This window comes from Nanorana parkeri, unplaced genomic scaffold (assembly GCF_000935625.1).
Source record: "Nanorana parkeri isolate BGI_ZX_2015 unplaced genomic scaffold, ASM93562v1 scaffold544, whole genome shotgun sequence".
Classification (NCBI taxonomy): domain Eukaryota; kingdom Metazoa; phylum Chordata; class Amphibia; order Anura; family Dicroglossidae; genus Nanorana; species Nanorana parkeri.
Genome location: NW_017306812.1, coordinates 459,246 through 478,314, shown reverse-complemented (window position 1 = coordinate 478,314; position 19,069 = coordinate 459,246). Strand labels below are relative to the sequence as shown.

The 19,069-nt window shown below is 44.4% G+C and overlaps 1 protein-coding gene across 2 annotated transcripts in view; it reads right to left on the bottom strand.

The window, feature by feature from the left end:
- Positions 1 to 19,069, bottom strand: part of MBTD1 (mbt domain containing 1) — a 57,384-nt gene that overhangs the window by 17,783 nt on the left and 20,532 nt on the right. For both annotated transcript variants that reach the window (XM_018561782.1, XM_018561783.1), the window contains exons 4-15: positions 16,448 to 16,562; positions 16,288 to 16,370; positions 13,974 to 14,091; positions 12,564 to 12,698; positions 11,332 to 11,420; positions 10,281 to 10,515; positions 7,894 to 7,949; positions 7,240 to 7,344; positions 6,188 to 6,335; positions 5,760 to 5,842; positions 3,862 to 4,096; positions 2,360 to 2,434 (exon numbers count right to left, since the gene is read on the bottom strand). In XM_018561782.1, the coding sequence (XP_018417284.1) occupies positions 2,360 to 2,434; positions 3,862 to 4,096; positions 5,760 to 5,842; positions 6,188 to 6,335; positions 7,240 to 7,344; positions 7,894 to 7,949; positions 10,281 to 10,515; positions 11,332 to 11,420; positions 12,564 to 12,698; positions 13,974 to 14,091; positions 16,288 to 16,370; positions 16,448 to 16,562 (1,477 nt within the window). The remainder of the gene's footprint in view (positions 1 to 2,359; positions 2,435 to 3,861; positions 4,097 to 5,759; positions 5,843 to 6,187; positions 6,336 to 7,239; positions 7,345 to 7,893; positions 7,950 to 10,280; positions 10,516 to 11,331; positions 11,421 to 12,563; positions 12,699 to 13,973; positions 14,092 to 16,287; positions 16,371 to 16,447; positions 16,563 to 19,069) is intronic.

The following is a 19,069-nucleotide window of genomic DNA, read 5'->3' as shown; positions in this document are numbered from 1 at the left end:
TGTCCTGGCCTGAAAAGTGCACACCGTAACAGCAGTGTTGAAATGTAGGCATCTTATGGTAGCTGCAAGTTTCTGTGTTAGTCGATCTATGCGGAGGACCCTTTGATTCTAGGTCAAAGCTGTACACAGGTTTTTAAATTCTCTCCAATTCAATAGGAAGCATGTCCCCCTTCTGACATTAAGACCTGCCCCCTGCCATTCAAGTGTAAAATGCCTGAGCCTCAAGGAGAAGTAGAGGCCCATATATATTAGACAAATGTATGCGGGGGTGGGATTAAATGACCATTTCTCAGTCTGTAACAAATAACCCCAAGAATTCTAACAACAATGTACGGCCCAGATGATTGCTAAGAAAAAATATTTCTTGGGGTATAAAAATGACTCCTAAAATGTGTGTAAGTTTGCTACTTTGACATTTTCTTTCTGCAATTTTTCTAGGGAAATGGTAACCACCGCAAGTAGATAAGGATGTCACCCGCACACTAAGCTGTAGTGTTCAGCAATAGTCCATTTTAATGACCACCAATGTCATTCAATAGCGACTACTTTCGGGGCCTCGCAGGGTCCCCGTCATCAGGCTCAGAATGGCTTGAATCATTCTGAGCCTGATGATGTGGACCCTGCGAGCCCCCCGAAAAGTACTCGCAATTGAAGGACATTGGTGGTCATTAAAATGGACTATTGCTGAACACTACAGCTTGGTGTGTTGGTGACATCCTTTTCTACTTCCGATTTTGTTCACGGTGCCCCCGTGGTCACTGCTAGCACCCATTTGCCATCAACAATAATCCAGTAAGGAGTGCTGCAAGATACACAAATTTTTGCATGGTAACCACCGCTTCCCCACAGAGGGCAAGGGTCCTTCTCTGCAGCACGTTGGAAGGGGACAGGCTTTTCTATTTAGGATGTGGCTGCTTTCTAAAGAAAACAAGAATAGTTAAGACCGGAAGCAGTGAAAATTCAAAGGGCAAATGGTTCCAAAGTTGCATTAACTCCAAAAGTTTAGGTAGAAATCCAGGAAAGTTAGATTTTTTTCCTCCTGTGGGTAGAATTTTTTTTGTATGGAGGTCTTTGTACACATTTGGGAGATTACCCTTTGCTTCGTGTTGTCACATGGACAGGAAAAGTAGAATCCAGGAAAAGTAGAATCCATCCAATGGGCATAGAGACAAAATCAGAAGCAGGTTTCATAGAAAAGAAAAGGCTGGGCACCTCTGGCAAAATTATATTTCTGCCATCAATGTCCTCATTGAGAAGATATGCGTCAACTTCCTGTTGTCTCACTGGGATAGGAAGTTAAAGGAGAACTATGGGGTTAAGGCTTTTCCCCATAGGGTAACGGGAGGACATAAACTAGCGTCCTCACGTCACCCTAGGCTCAGTATACCCCGAGCTGTAGCTCGCGGTATACTGAGACGCCGCAGTATACCGCGGGCTGTGGCTTGCGGTACACTGAGACGCCGCAATATACCGCGAGCTGCTGCTCGCAGTATACCCAATTATGTCTGGATCCGCCCAGCTGCGTGACTGACAGCTGGCTCTGCCTATCTAGAGGCAGAGCCAGCTGTACCCGCCCCCTCCCCGTCCGTTCTGCCAGTCAGCGCTGGCGGAACGGAGTGGGGAATCCAATACAATACAATACAATAGTCACCGCTCCAAGCTCATTCCTGTGATGGACTGCAATCGCAATACAAATTAGTAAAGTAAATGTGAGATTGTAGTCAAATCACAGGAGTGATGGCTACTTTACAACACACACAGGGACCATGGGGAACAAAAGTAGCCCCCCTCCAGAAGGAAGGACAGTGTCAGCACCAATTCAGAGATTTAAAAGATCTATGGCTGAGAGATACGCAAATAAACTACATTTTTCTTGCCTAGTTAGGGTACTTGAATGCATTTTTACGGTCCTAAATAATGTGGAATATAACATGGGTGCAAAAATTGAAAAAAGGGCCTCAGTCATGAAGGGGTTAATGTATAGCCAAAATTGGCCCCCAACTGTGTGTTGTGGTTCCTCCTAGCGGCCACTACGCCAATAGTGTCCTGTAGTGACCTTCATGCCAGGGGTGTAAACACAGCAGGTTATATGATATTGGACACAACTAGCATTGTCTGATTCAAGCAGCGGCCACAGCACTGCAAGAGAGCAAGGGCGGAATCGTCGCCCGCCGAAAAGGCAGACGTGTGTAGTCTTCTTTTGCTGGGTGCCACGGTTTCACTTTGAGTTTCCTCAAAGGAAAGAACCTATGGACGGAGTTTCGAGTTTTGCCCTTCCAAGAAATCACAATTTCCTATAAAGCAGAATCCCATGTAACAGAGGTCATACTTGATCTTGCAATGAAAAGGCATCACTCACTTTTTTTGTGTCCTTTGTACTGTTGTGACTTGGACTTTTTCTTCTGTTTGGTTACACTGGTCTGGTTGTCCTTTGCTGCAGCGAAATAAAGATTTTATTGTTATAACAACTGAGAAGGGTAAAGGTTTAATAAAAGTAAATCTGTCAAATATTAGGGCCATTGTTGACCTCCTCCAGAAAATGCTAGTTGCCCAGTAGTGATACCGATCCATTCAATTTGACACGGAGTCATTGACCTGAAATATGTGCGCAGAACAGGAAATTGATGCTAAAGAATTTCAGTATCAAAGCCAAGCATGTTGCATTTTCAGCGGAGGTCCCTAACGTCAGCTCACATGTTTCAGCCATGACACATTTCAAAGGGTCATTGCATCCAAGGGATATTTCAGCTGTAGGTGAAGACTGATGGGCTGAATCAGTCCATGACTTCTCATGAACAGTGAGGTCTGTCTGCCATAGTAATACCTAGCTTTGTACCCGTTTCAGATATTCTGCTCCCACCTTTGTGTTTTCCAGGACATCCCATTACATTTTCCATAATAAAAAGCAATTAAAATCCAGCAAGGAAAATGTGAACCCCTCGTAATGGGCACAGTAAGCATACAGACTCAGAAAGAGTCTCTTTAATAGAATCCCCCAGAGACAGTAGAACCAGTCAGGGGGGTAACTGAAATATCAGTTTTCATGAACAGAGCCTTTAAATTAATTCAAGGAGGAAACTCAATGCCTACTGTTAATGGTAACAAGGGGAAAAGAGGCGATTCAACCTGCAGGAATGTACCCGAAATAGAAAGGTCAAGTGGACCAACTCTATAAACCAGCCATGGCAAATTGGTGTTCTTCAGGAAGCAGTTGATCTCTTCACACTTCCTGGTGACCCTCTGCCAGCATCAGGCTGCTCTAAAGATCATAAATCTGAGTTAAAATGCTCTAGTTATTTTTGGACTTGGTAGCTCCTGGTGGCCATCAGTAGATCTAAAGTAGATTGTTGGAAGACTTAATATGCATCCACTTCATCTAAGCTCTTTTGGCAGTGGCTGGGAAGATGAAGGAAGTGAGGAGGAAGCAATGGAGGGGTGAGTATCAGTGGGTAGGTGGTTACACAAACACTAACTGACCAATGTAACAGCGTCTCCTTTAACAATCCACTCAATCTCTATATATTAAATCAGGCAGGCCTTTACAACTGTTTGGTAGGTCTAAGGGCAGGTTCACACCATTTTCCGGACCAGATCTGGTCTGGAAAATGGTGTGAACCTGCCCACAGTTCCAGTGCATTCCAGACCAGACAAAATGGGACATGCAGTATTTTTTTGGTCTAGAACGGACTGTGCTGGTGTGAACAGAGGCCAGAAATAGCATAGTAATACATTAGAGTTTGGAAACAGTCTGGTCTGGAGATGATCTGGATGTTGCGTGAACGGGCCCTAAAAGAGATTGCATCATTGACCATTTGGGAAAACCGCCACCCCACAAAATTAGGCTTTTTTTTTTAAACTTACATTGTGGTGCTGGAGGCTGTAGTTGGTATCCCGTTAACTGACACCATCCAACGGGATAGAGGTCTGAAGATTCACAGTCCACCCACTGATCATACTCGTCTTCCCAGCCATCAAAATGAATCCTTAGAAGCCTGTGTATGATGCGTGTGACTGTGGCTACACACACCAGGCGAGGCTCCATGAGGTCCACAGCTTCAAGCTTCATCCGGACGCGGAAGCCGTGATTGGGGACTTCCTGGAGAAGGAAAAGGCAACGCATTTGTTTATAAAAACCATCAAAAAGGGAAAAACTTTAAAATCAGTGCTAACATGAGGAAAAGGAAATCACAGCTAACAGAAGTAAAAAGAAAAAAAATGTACAATGACTGATCTACAGGCAGCCCCAGTCAACCTTTTATAAATGCAAGCTGTCTGGCTGTCTATGCCATCAATATCCTCTGATGAAAAACAAATGGTCAAAAGCAAGAGTGCCGACGATGTTTGGTAGTTAGAGTTGATTTCTATTTATCAAAGTAAGAGTCGCAGGAATAGCCAATATGTTTTTATTCAGCCAGCCTACTCACTGAGTGGGTCTTCAGGAGCTGAAGCAATGCCAGTGACTCTGGACCTAGAAAGCACTCTGCAAATAACTTTTTACCGGCACAGATTCTGGAAAGAACTTTACGCCAACCACAGTGCCTAAAGATCACTTTCAAGTTAGTCCTACAATAGCTGGCCCAGCACGATCCTGCTACGGTACTCCAAAAGTCAGGCTGTAGGCGACTGCGCCTGAAGGCCACTGATCAAACCCTCTAGCAGCAATGTAGAGAAGAGTATTGATTCAAGAAAAAAAATTAAAAAGAAAGTAATGCTAACAAAATAATAGGTCTTAACAGTAGCATAACTGTAGAAAAGACATTCATGCTCTTAGGACACTAGCAAAAAAAACCAAAACCGAGGCATGCTGGTAGTAGCAGGGGGTTCTCCTGGGCCAGCCTAAAGTTTGTTTGGCAGTGCCCAATCCTCTTGTAGGTGGCAGTATAACCTGACAGTAAAGGCTTGCTGTGTCCCTCAATGGACCAAAAAGAAAGACGGCATGAACAAAATGATCTCATTTGTATACCAGTCCCATCAATTTACCATGTACTGGACATAAGGCAGACATGTTTGAAGTCCAGCCTGTGTGACAACCTCACATAGATACCATGGGAAAATAAATATGAAGGGACAGGAAGTGTGTTCTTTGCAGCATTAACATGTGAAAATAAAGTTAAAGCGGACCTTTACCCATATCTTTTAAATAACAACAAACACACCTTTAGAAATGTTCAGTAATTACAAACTGCAGACAGATACGTGTAGATAATTGCCGGCATTGTATTCTTTGCTCCTTATTTCTCTTTTCTTCCCCAGTCATCTGACAGTGGCCATGTTTACTAAGGGCACGTTACTAGATCTATTACTTCCTGGATTACTGGCACATGTGACTAGTACATGGGACCATGCACAGGGAAGGAAAATGCCTTTCCCCAAGATCTCATGAGATTGCAGATGAGATTTCCCAGCAATGCTCTGCTGATGAGAAGGCAATCCCAGTGAGCGTTGCTTTGGCAAACTGAAGTAATTTGCATTTTTAAAGCAGGAAGTGAATGCTCTGCAAGTGTAAGTATTTAATAATCGCAGCATTTTACACCTGACATGTCTATGTTATTATAATCATCATACATAGAGGGATACATTGGTAGAATCTGATTTTTGAGGGTAAAGGTCCGCTTTAAAAAAAAAAAAAAAGCCTGAGAAAAAGAAACCTAATTCAGACGTCTCATCGAAGGACAAGTTGCAATAGGCTACATTTTTGTTTTTGGGTTTATATAAATGTTACTCATACTTAAAAGTATCACGAACTAGCTTCACATTACCTTGTTGAAAAGCTTCACAGGAGCAGCTATGGATCCAGTTTCCCTGAGGTAGTCGAACCATTTGAAAGGTAGTTTTGTATATCCTGTAAAGCAGATACAAATCAATCCTCTGGTATCGAGAACTACACGGCTTTCAGGTAACATGCAATATATAAAAAGATTCTCAACTCACTTCAGCCTGTATCCAGCTGATATTGGTCTGCTCAGTGGTGCACAGACCACTGCAATTGGAAGGCAGCCAAGAAGCATTCAGTGGCAGACACCCTCACAAACCGAGTGCCTCTTCCCATAATCCCAACTGCCTTCTGAGTACAGCAACTTGCACTGAGCAGGGCATGAAAAGCTTATATTCCATTACGGGGACCAAAACCTGTGTCACGCTGAGGGCACGCTGTATAAAACGTTTGATAACTGACAAGTAACCTCACCTCGTGGCGGAGTTAGTTCAATCTTGTTAATTTCACAGAAGCCAACAGGGAATATCGAGGGTGATAAAGCGTGATAACAAAACCAGTCGGAACCATCCGCTGCTTCTGACCCATCGATCCCAATCATCAGGTAGCCCTCCGCTAACACCTGAACATGCACAGGAAAGAAATGCGTTAGTTTGTTTGAATCGGGAAAATTGCATGGTGTAATCTAGTGCAGTGGTTCTCAACCTGTGTAACCTCAGGACCCACATTTGTCCTCGGTCATTAGGTCGCACTGCAATGGAATGCCTGGCATTGCAGGCACTGCCGTACTGGGCATTCAGGTGCAGGCCATTGGACTGTGGGTGGGAGGTTCGTTTGGGGTGTCATTCAAATTAATGGCAACGCAAGGCACCTTCCACACCACAACACGCAGCAGGTGTGGTTGCGTGGTGCAGTGCATTAATCGCATGGGACTGTGTCATTAACACACTGTACTAGTGTGAACGGACCCTCAAAAACACAGATACACATTCTCACACAAAAAAAATTTAATAAATTAAATATATCTATATAGATCTATATCTATATAGATATATATATATATTCAGATCCACCCAGTATCCCTACCTTATGAGAACTGGAGTGGATCCTCAGCCTGGGGTCCGGTGGGCTGCTGTGCTGTGACGGAGCTCCATCCATATGTGCATTGTTTGTACAGCTCCCTTGCGGGAGGAGTAAGTGATGATATATGGATGGAGCTCCCTTTTGGCCATACTTCCAGCCCACCCCACCTCATGCTGGACATGCAGGGCAGGGCAGCCTATTTTGAATGGCTGCTCGGCACAAGAACTGATGGTGCTGCGCTAGGGTGGAGGCTGAGGAGTCTCTGGGGCGACCCACTGAACATGGGGTTGTGACCCACTGAACATGGGTTCTCGACCCACTTTTGGGTCACAACCCACCAGTTGAGAACCAAGGATCTAGTGGATTGTGAGTAACCTACAATATAGTGTGTAGCGATACCTAAATGAAAGCCAATCAACAAGAGACAACAGAAGAAGAATCACCTTTCTAATGGTGGCCACACATATCGCAGAGAGGTTTAGTGGATCGATCGCTTCCAGTTTCATCCCTTCCTTGAACCACTCAGAGTTTTGGTCAACGTCTTTGACCTAATGGAAACAAATAACACCAATTCATTTAAAGAGGAACTACGGGCAAAATCATAGCGAAGTGAAAACCCTGGTACTTCTGAGTATGAGGATTAGGTGACTTGCTCCCTGCGCCTCACTTCCTGTCTTGCTACTAACACTAGTACATAAAACCTTTCCATTTTCATTGCATACCATATTTTAGTCTCAATGACCATCACTGATCACTGCTGCAGCTTCTAATGCACATTGTGAGAAACTCTGTGTGCAGTGATATCAGAGTAAGTGAACTCAGTCCAGAAGAGGAGCCAGTGCAACTGTGCAAGACTGAAGGGAAAACCGGAGTCCAGCTTAAACATGTAATCATAGCTTTGAGGTGTACCGAGATCTGGCTGGTGGCAGTCAGGTGCTATACCCTTCACTGTCAAACCACAAATGGAACACTAATGTCTGAATCTGATAATTTGCCAACACAAGCAGTACTCAATAAATGATGCACATCACATCAGGATATAGAGGCTCATTAAATAGCGTAATAAAAAAAAAAAAAGGTGTAATATGAATTTTTACCTTTGAAAATAAGTGTGAAGGCGCATTAAAGTGAGATTCATTCTTCTTTAAGATGTCTACAAAAATAAAAAAAACAAGAGAGTTTTATTCTAACCTTTATTCAGTTTTGGAACGTCAAAGCTCAATAAGCAGGCTGGAAGAAAGAAAAGTGACACAGGAAGACATAGTGCTACACGCTCTGAATAGCAGCGTCACCCACCTTTGACTATACAGCCACTGCTTGGCTATACAGTGTGGCAGGGGTGTGTTATATACAAAACAGAATTCCAAATATGGACTTTTTTTGGGTAGAACAGCTCAGTACATGCATTTCATGGGTTGATCACAGATTTGGATTTGCAGCTGAACTCTGGACAAAAAGCGATTTTTTTTTTACTATAGTTGCACAGTAAAAATAAATTACCATTGATGGTGTGCCACATCTGTGACCTCAACGTTCTTAAAAAGAGAACTATGGGGTAAGTGTTTTTCCCCATAGTTCTCTTTAGGGTCACTAGAGGACAAATACTAACCTCCTCCTGTGACAAAAAGCTCAGTAAATAGCAAACTATTGCGACATACTGAGAGCGCCACAGCTGGGACTAGGGCTGCAACAACTAATCGACATAATCGATTATAATCGATTATTGAAAAAGTTGTCAACTTTTTCAATAATCGATTAATCGGCTTCTGATCAGTTGGCCCTGTTCACGGCTCCACACACGCTGCGCGCCCCACCTCCTCCCTAACTCACGCTCAACGCTGCCAGACCCGCATCCACGCTTTACACGCCGCACCTCCTTCCCGCCTCACACTCACCGCGCGCCCACATTCTCCATCGGCATAGGGACGCGGGGAGATGTAGTAAGGAGGAGCAGGTGTGGGGGGATGACAGCGGCAGATTGACAGGCCCGATCTCAGAAGCAAGTTGCTGGAAGACTGCTCAGGTAAGCCTGCACTCCCCCCCACATGGTGCTCTATAATGTATTGCTGGGATTTTTATTCCTCTATAGCTGATGGTACACTGTGCTGTATATTATACATAGGAATACAAATCCCAGCAATACATTATATACTGTATGTATAATGTACTATTGCTGGGATTTGTTGTACTCTATAGTTGGTGATATTCTGCACTGCGCTGTATAGAGGACTACAAATCCCAGCAATAATACATTATACAGCGCCATGTGGAATTCCACCAGCTATAGAGGAGCACTACAAATCCCAGCAATAATACATTATACAGTGGTGCACTGCCGAATACCACTGGCTATAGAGGACTACAAAACCCAGCAACAGTACATTATACAGCGCAATGCAGAATACCACCAGCTATAATGTACTATTGCTGGGATTTGTTGTGCTCCTCTATAGCTGGTGATATTCTGCATTGCGCTGTATATTGTACTATTGCTGGGATTTGTAGTCCTCTATAGCCGGTGCCATTCTGCCTTGATTGCTGTATAATTTTACACTTTCCATTTCACTATATTGCACACCACACTTTTTTTTTCTTTTTTACTTCCACCGCTTCAAGCTTGCTCCTTTCAATACAAACTAGTAGTCCATCACTGGAGCCATTTTTAAAAATGTATTTGATTGTTTATCCGATTAATCGAACTCAATAATCGGCTAACTAATCGATTTTGAAAATAATCGTTAGCTGCAGCTCTAGCTGGGACGTATCCCGACAATACTGTAGAGATCCAACAAGCTGTGTGACAGCTGGCTCTGCAGAGCCAGCTGTGCCCACCCCCTCCCCGTTCGTTCCTCCACTCAGCGCTGGAGGATGGGAGAGGGGGTGGGGGGAGTCCATGCAGGGAGTGGTGACTGACAGTCACTGCAGAGAGATGATCGGGAAGTGAGCGGATCGGCTGCATGTTTCTGCTCACTTCTCAATCAATAGAGCCGACCTGTGACAGCTTCTTTGTCACAGGTCGGCTCCAACTATGAGGATGAGTGGAAATCACTCACCTCATAGTTCTCCTTTATATTTCTCAGTTTTATTCAGCCAGCACTGTGCCGTTGGTGCTGAACAACCGCCACTGAGCCTTCAAGTTCTGGCTGCAGTGCAGACAGTACAGTGGGTTGCTTGCTGTACCTTAATCCTCCATTCAGAAAAAGCTTTGCCTTCTTTTCAGTGAATGCGATTGGAGGAAGGGTGAACCTGACATTCATCTGCACCTCCTCCAATCACAGTATGCCGTGCATTTATTGAAAAGGATTCCGAATCCAGAACTTGAAACCTCAGCAGCGGACATTTGGCTGAACAAAATAAAAATATGCAAGGATGCTGCCAGCGGCCAGAGATGGGACACCCTTCATCATTGGTAGTTTATGTAGTTTCGTTTTAATAGATGAAAACCATAATGGCCGATGGCAAACAGGACCAAACGCTGATGTACCTGATCTCTTAAACCGATGGCCTATGCTTCGAGACCATCCAATAGGATGAATGAGAGGACTGTACATGTGACACCAGAAGTCGTCCGTCTTGTCCTCGCTCTCCTCGTACACGAGCCGCAACCGACCTCCTATTACACTGTCTACGACTGCTACCCGCGTCCGGCATAGGTGCGTTTTGTCCACTACTTCCACCCTCATTGAAGGCTTGAAGGGATACTGCATACTATCAGACACCTTTTAAATGAAATAAATATTTTTAGTAATTATTAAATATGATATTGATTTTTAAAGTGTAGCAACATTTTTATTTTTGTTATTTAGGACAGTGTAGAGAGGGGATAAAACCCGGCAGTTAATTTTTTTGGCGTCAGTGTACCATTAGGGAAACGCATTTATTTCCTGTTCTAGAGATGCAACAGGAAGTTTGAGAAAATCTCATAAGGTGAAGGGAATTCTTGTTTTAGACAGCAGTCTCTGGAAAAGGTGTCCTCATTGGAAGATTGTCCCTTACTGCTTGATCTGGGATCAAATCTAAAAGTTTGGATTTCCCTCCACTCTTTTTAAATCGGTGACAATTTAAATCTCTGAATTGGAGCTGACACTGTCCTTCCTTCTGGAGGTGGGCTACTTTTGTTCCCCATGGTCCCTGTGAGTGTTGTAAAGTAACCACCTCTCCAAGTTTACTCCCGTGAAAATCACTTGCATCATAATTCTCCTTTAAAGCTGTATTATAGTAACTGCGGCCTCCAAATGGCTAATCTAACCAGATTTGAAGCGATATTTGGTGATGTCACTACCGTGCTGCTCACTGTTCTTCTTGCTGGAGAGAAAGCTGCATTGCATTGATCTTCCTGCTTCATCCACTCTGTGCCTTCTGCTGCTTCTTGTATATTCCCCCACCAGACTTTTGCCCTCTGCTTTTGGGCAACGTTTTCACAGTATTAGGTCTTCTTTAAAGTTTTGCATTCAGCCATTAAACCAGGAGAGGAAGGGGGTTGTCTTTGCAACACAGAAATGAGGATTAAAAAAAATTATATATATATTGGTTACCTTTTGAGCAAAATCTGCAGGTAGTGTCTTGGCACCAGTTAGTCGCTTGACTAAGAAAACTTTCCAATTTGAATATTTGTGTTGAATGGCTGTAACAAAAGAAAGAATTATTTCCCAGGAAAAGAACAACTCAAGGCAAGAAAACTACAACAGCAAAGTTAAATATACACAGTTTACAGGTAAAAATCAGTTTAAGCCCCCTTATACTGAACAAATCACGACTGAGCTCACGCTTTGTTTATAGTCTTCTCAATCCCAAGGCTCTGCTATTGGATACTGTTATGCACACTCAGGACCTAGAAGGCCGTATGAGTTGTCAACCTGAGATTAGGCAGCTCATAGGGCAGCAAATGTCATACTTAAAGGAATCTTCCAAGCCTCAGAGTTGTCTTCAAACTAAAGCAAATGGGCCAAGCATGTACAGCCTTTCTAGGCAGGCCCGTACATCTATAGCAGAAAGCAATAGAGAACATGGCTGGCTCTACTTGAAGGAGAGCTGTTCAGAGAAGTATGGAGGATGCCATTGCCTTCTGAAAATGCTCATTACCCGTCTGTAATGGTAATCTAATGGCTTCACAATTCTCTCAGCCAAAACAACAAGATGGAAATGGAAAAGGAGAGATGCAGCCGTGTATGGCTAGTTTTAAGCCCCTTTCACACGGGTGGTCCGTCTGTCAGTTTTTCAGGCGGACCTGCTTGGATGCCCAATGTTGGTCTATGGGCAGCCATGTGTAAATGGATGAGCATCTATTTACACCCGTTAACCCCGGACTGCGGCCAGGTCCGGGAAAACAAAAGATCTTTTTTGACGGACCCAAGTATACTGGGTCGGGGGTAATTTGATTGTTAACAGACACATGTCCGCTGGCTCCGGCCTGGTCCGGGAAAACAAACTGATCAGAGATCCGTTTCACCGGACCTGACCGTGCCGGATCAGGGGTAATCTGATGTAAATGGACAAATGGACACATGTCCGTTTATATCCGCTTCCCCATAGACTGACATGGGGTCCAGCAGTTTCAGTTCTAACCGAAAAAAACTGTACAGACAATGTCACAGCGGTGACATCTGCTCCGTACTGCTCTGATCAACAGGGTATCCATGCACGGAATTCCCTCTTGATCAGCCCGTGTAAAAGGGGCCCTAGATTCAAATAAAATGTGCCTGGTGCCAGTTTCAAGGGGTTGTCAGAGGAGAAAACTAAATCCTGTGGAAGAATAGAATAAACTTACTTTGAGGCGGGACAAGTGGCTTTCCGCTGCTTGCGCACCAACCGACCGGGTGAACGTCATTACTACAAATATTATACCAGAAGTCCAGGCTGGTGTCGTTCTCAAAGCCTTCATATCGGAGTAAGGCGTTGTAGCCTGGAGACACAAAACAGCATATGGCACATTAAAACAATATAACACATGGAGCGGGGGTCTGGTGCAAAGTTAGTCGTTTTTAACCCCTTAATGTGCAAGTCAAACAAAACAAAAAACAAACAAACACGCCTTTCGCTAGTTTTGGATGGAAAAGGGAAGAGTTATAAGTCCTGGCAGGTTATTAGCGCTATGAGGCTGCATTTGAGAGATTTAAACTTACTTCCTGTCCTGCCGACAACGATTTTAATCAGACAAAGTGAAGGGACAATGACAGCAATAAAAAGAAAGAAAAGGAACTTGTTTTCTGTCGTTGTTGCTGTTGTAGAGTTCCCATCACTTCCTGTCTGGTAAAATGTTTTTAGCATGACAGGAAGTCAGGGTAAAGCTCTCCAATGGAGCCCGGATCGCAGAAACTATCCGACAGGTGTTCTAGCCCTTTCCCACTCTATTCAAAACTTAGAAAAAAAGCTAGCTGGACGTACAGGTTAAAATTTGGAACATTATAGAGAGGAGGGGCCTGTGGACACATTATGGTAAGCTACAGTTAAGGGATCATTGCTAAGAGTTGTTAAGGAATTAGGAAGTGGACACCTTATCTATCAGTTTGTGATCACAGTCACTAGACAGTGAGCATTAAAACAGTAGAAAGGCATCATGGCACACTCACTTGTTTTGCTAGACAGTGAGCATGACGCACACAAAAAATGTCTACCACTGTGCCTAGAGTTTAAAATGAACCTTCTGATTTGATTGTTTACAGTTAGAACATATCAGCAGATTATACATATGGGCTTCCCTTCAAGCATGCTATGATTCCTCCATCCAGTTCCTACTTCGCTACAGGATATAGGAGTCAGCAGAAGAAACCCCCGGCGTACGATAAGGAGCAGGTATTTAATACATCCAGAAACGTTCGATACAGGTAGTGGCAGGAGATCAGCAACAAAGCCAAGCCTTGAAAAATGCCATGCAGCCAATTCTGTCATGCATGTAGACAGGAAGTGGCTGCAAAGAGGCTAGTATTAGGGTCAAGTTTATATTAAGTGTGGGGGGAGTTTAATAATCCGGGGTCACATTAGCATAAGCAGAGAACCAGCGATAAGAACATATAGGTCTTTATATGTCCTACAGAGATGCATTTGTTCTGAAGGCAAAATACGGCAAATGCAACTGTGTTCGAATGCATGCATTTGAGTGCCTCTGCAGCATCAGACTGCAACATCCATCTATTCACGTTGAAGATTAAGAAAATATCATTAAAGAAAAAAAACCCACCTGCCAGTTTCACAATTCCAGCAATCCAAAACACTTTTGTAGTCAGATTCTGATCTGTGTTGAGAACTTCAACTCTCACACCTTCAGCTATGTCTCCCCAGCAGTTGCCCATTGGTGCCTGTGATGGGAAGATAATGGATGTTAGGAGGTTCTTGACCATAGCAGGGTGACCATCAACCATTTTGCAACATGATGTAAATACACACCAGTCTTCTGACATTTTTCTCTATGATCATTATTGGACTTTTAAGGCTAGCGCACACGAGGCCATAGAATGTAAATTGTGGACTCTGGGATGTCCAGCTATGGTGCAAAGCTGCCCATAATTAATAAGTTATTAATGCACTGGTTTTAGAAGAGTAAGGAATGGTTAATAGGGATGCACCAATACTAGTATCGGTGCTGATACTGAGTATTTGGTCAAGTACCCGTAACTCCCCAAATGCTTAGTATTGGTGCCGATACCGAGTACTCGTCCAAATGCTCCCATACCTTTCCCGATACTGGAACTTCTGGTCAGAGGGAGATTTCCTCTGACCGGCAGTGGTGCGAGGGAACATGGAGTCGGGAAGCTGGCTCCATGCTGGCCAGCTCGATGCGGATTGGCTGGGAAGCCGGCTTCTAAGCCAATCAGTGTTGAGCCAGGCAAACAAATCTAATATGGCGACACGACCCCCCCCCTCCTGCACACAAATCATTCCCCTCACATAGATCCTTAGCAGCAGTCCCTTGGCCAGCTGGGCAGACACCGCTCTCCAGGATCTGCCCACGTCTCCTGTGTGTACAGTGCCCATGTGATCGGCCCTCAGCCTGCTACTGCACATGATTCCTGAATGAGAGCGCTGGGCAATCTGAGGGCCAATCACGTGGGTGTTGTACACACAGGAGACATGGGCAGATCCGGGAGAGCAGTGTCTGCCCACCTGGCCAAGGAACTGCTACAGTAATGACTGCTTCTAAGGATCTATGTGAGGGCAATGAGGTGTCTGCAGGGTGGGAGTCGTGTCACCATATTGTCAGATCCGTTTGGCTTCCCGGCCAATCAGCATCGAGCTGGCCAAACAGAATGGAGTCGGCTTCCCGGGCAATCAAGAACCCGGGCGGTGGGTAATGACACACCGCCTGGCTCCCTGATTGCCCGGGAAGCTGGTTCTATGCTACCGGAAGTATCGAAGAAGAAAGATCGGTACTTGTACTCGATACCGAAAAAACGGTATGGGTGCATCCCTAGTTAATAACAGTGGTTTTTTTTTCCTCCCAGTCTGTGTCCTGTTGGGAAGAAGATTTCCAGTTATTTCCCAGAGACACAGAAGGAAGAGGTAATATTTCCATAGTGAAAGGATATCCCTTCAGACTGTTGTCACAGGAACAGTGCTACCAAGTGGAACATTTTCTCTTACCTTTCTAATAAAAACATTTTGGCTTTCCCATCACTTTCTATAGTGGAGACAATGATCACCAACACCAAAAGTGAAGGTGAATCTCCCCAGCGGGGACCCAGACAACAATATAAATCTGACAGGGGTTCTAATCCTTCCACATTCTATCCAAGTCTTAAAGCCCAATTCCAGGCACAATAAGCTTACAACAGATATACATTTCACTGCCACAAAAACCCGCTATCATGCAGGCTTTTATTCTACATCCGGCAAATCTGTTCATTTACAGGCTGGGATTGGTACAACGTCTGACCCGCTTGGATGCAAGCACCACAGGTCTCATAGACCCCAGCACAACGGTCGTGTCTCGGTATCCCTTTACCCTTGGCCATTCACAAATTAAAGCCTGTGTGTTTTGTGAATGACCAGGAGGAAAAGCCATAACTGTAGCATTGGAGTTACATCCGAGCAGGGTGGGACCTGTTCTAATCCTGCTGTGTAAACTAACAGATGTACCTGATATAGAATAAAGAGCCTGTATGACAGCAGTGGGTTGCTTTTGTGGCTCTGGAATGCATACCTGCTTAAAGTTAATGTGCCTGGGGTTGTATTTTTTTTTCATTTTAAAACACATGTGACTAAACTGACCTCACATATATGTCCCCCCACCCAAAAAAAAAAAAACAACTTATAATGATGTAGTGTCAGAGTTTACTGAACAATCCATTTATATAACATCCAATCAGACAAGTCTTCATTGAGGGTAAAACTGTCTGGGAGTGGCTAACATTCGAAAACCCCAGAGGGGTGGAGTCCTGCTTTCCAGCATCCGTAATTCGGTAGGCAAGGACCCATAACCTCCACAGTGACGTTTCCTCCAATGAGCAATAAAGAAAGTGTGGTTACCGTTAACGAGCCATAACAACTGCACTCACGTGTTTGAAGCAAGTGACTGGAGCCGCCACCAGGTTACTGCTAGTGATGTAGTTGCCCCAGCTGAATCCCTCTGCAGTGACAGCTGCAAAATAAGGAAAACGAATGACCACCTCTGAGGGCCACATTTGCAGGGGGAATGCACACCGAGAGAAGACTTACCAGTTTTACTTAACGTCTGATTCTTCAGCGTAGCCTGATACTGCGCGTAAGCTGCCAACTTAGCCACGAGAGGCTGTTTTTGGAGAACCTTTGCTCTTTTAGTGGGAGGTTTACCCTAAAAAAAAAAAAAGAAGAAGAAGAAGAGGGAGAAAACGCATCAGAATAGAAATGTGCTGAAGGCGGCAATGGTCACTGGTAGGCTGAAATGAACTAAGCTGCCCATGGACTGCCAGTCGCGCATTTGTGGCAAAACGGCACGGTCTGTGTAAGAGACCACTTTAAACCCCCCTCACCAGTGTTCCACTGCTGCTGCAAAATACCTCTGCTTCCAAGGTATAGGGGAGCATGTGACCTCCTCCCATAATGCAGCGATCAAACCTTGCAGTGTCACAAGTTTTGATACCGATTATTTTGGTGGCAGCAGGTAGGAAGGGTGAGGGAGTGCTAGAGAGAGAGGAGTATAGGTGATTGGGAGTGGACTTTGCTCAGATGTAGATTAGTACATGAAACAAAATTTGTTTAAAAGCAGGCGTCAAGAGATGCATTAAAGTACTTTTAAATGATTTAAATCGTTTTTTGGTGAACCTCCATCTTGGACATAATGTTTAAAGTGTATAACCTGATTCGTCAAAGTTTGGGCCTGACCCCTACCCAAACCATTCAGCAATCCAATACCAGAGCCTCTAGTGCCGATATAGGTCTGTTAAATGGCAGAACGCAGGTCCGTGTCAGACAGGTCAAGGCCTTCACTGTGCTCAGTGTGTCCAGGACAAGGTCAGAAAAATCATTTGCAGCAGCTCTGTATTAAACTGTAATGTAGCTTTATATACTAACATACATCTGATAGGTTGACTTTAAAGAGACAGCATCACTGTGTTAATTCAGAGCAAAGTGACAGGGTCTGTGAAAACGACCCCCGGCCCCCCACTGATACTTATCTATCCTGTGATCCCCTGCTGATCCTTCTTCCATCACAGCCAGCACCAAAATACTCGGTAACAGTGACGCCGCTCCCTCGTGTGACTGTTTTGTCGCATAGAATGGCCTCCTTGTACATACTGTCACTGAGGAGGTCACATGCTCTCCCATACCAAGTTGCACCAGGTACTTTTGCTGGTGGAGGTAGAGGAATGAGCTGCAGTGATCGCTGAAGACGGGACTATCAGTGGGTCAGGTGAGGAGAGGCCTTTTCACACAAGGCAGTTTGCCCTGAGCATGTACCCTGACAGTGTCTCTTTAAAGAGCACCTGTATCTGTCAACAATATGCGGTCATGGAGGGAGTACAAGAGGCACTTTTTCCAGGTATGAATGCTTTTCTGTATTTTGGAAATGCCCTGTTTAAAACAGAATCAGGATGTCTGCTGTTGAACTGATAAAATAACACATCCTTACCACTCAGGGATTACTTTATTTGTGTTCTATGCTTGTATTCTCTCCCTCCCAGAACAGAAGTTTCAGCCTGTACTATCTTCCCCTGAGCTCATCAGGCCAAAAATACAACAACAAAAGGTAGGTGCTAATAGTTACATAGTATTTGAGGTTGAATAAAGACACAGGTCCATCAACTTCAACCTTTGCGTGTCTGTGTGTGTGTTGTGCGTGCATGCGTATGTATGAGTCCCTGTGTGGTCTAGTTTTTAAGAGTACCTGTACACCTGTATGTTACGGACTCTAAGGACTTCATTTCATGAAACAAAACCGAAGGCTTTACCATCCTTGAGAAGCCCAGAGACCATGTCCGTTATCAGCCCCCAGCTCAGACAGGAGGCAGGTCACCCTCCTCGGGAGCCTTAGAGACCATGCCCGTTATCAGCCCCCAGCTCAGACAGGTCACCCTCCTCGGTAGCCTTACAGCCCGACATTGAACTTACAATTCTGCTTTGATAGGGAGAGAATGCAAGTGAAAAACATCACACATCTAGATTAAAGCCAACCTCTTGTACTGCCCTCATTTACAGCATATTGTTTTATACAAAGCTACAGGTGCAATTTAACAAGTCAGACATCCGCCAACAATCTGACAGCTGTGGGAGCTCCCAAATTCACACAGACATACATGGAACCCATAAGTGTGCTGTGACAAACCAATCACCCTCTACCAACACAGACACACTCCATAGCAGTGCTAACTGGCTATAGTGCTACACTCAATACACAGTGCTTTGGTATTAAAAGGGGAATTCCACTTTTGGGTTAAAAGAAAAATCTGCAACAATGTAATCAGCAGGTTCTAGGGCCGCTTAAAGGGGCTGACTAAAGCCCACTTTAAGACCAGAGTGGAAAACCCCTTTAAGGGTTTGTATAGAAGTAGAAGTGGGTGTGGTTACCATATACCGGTGTGTGGTTATCATGTACCAGTGTACCCCGCACTGACCAGCAACTGAACCACGGTCAACCCAACTGTATGGGATCAGCATGCTTTATAATGGGATTTCATTTTTACCCGGGGACAATTGGTAGATGTGGTTGTGTGTGCTTTTTATCCAGGCGTATACCTGTGCACAGACATGCGGTCACATAGCGGTGAAATGACGGTGGTTCGTCGTAAAGGGCAATGAAGCCCTGTTCATCTATACAAACCCTAAACCAAGTAGATGTGATAAGCAAGGGTGTTTCAGCCT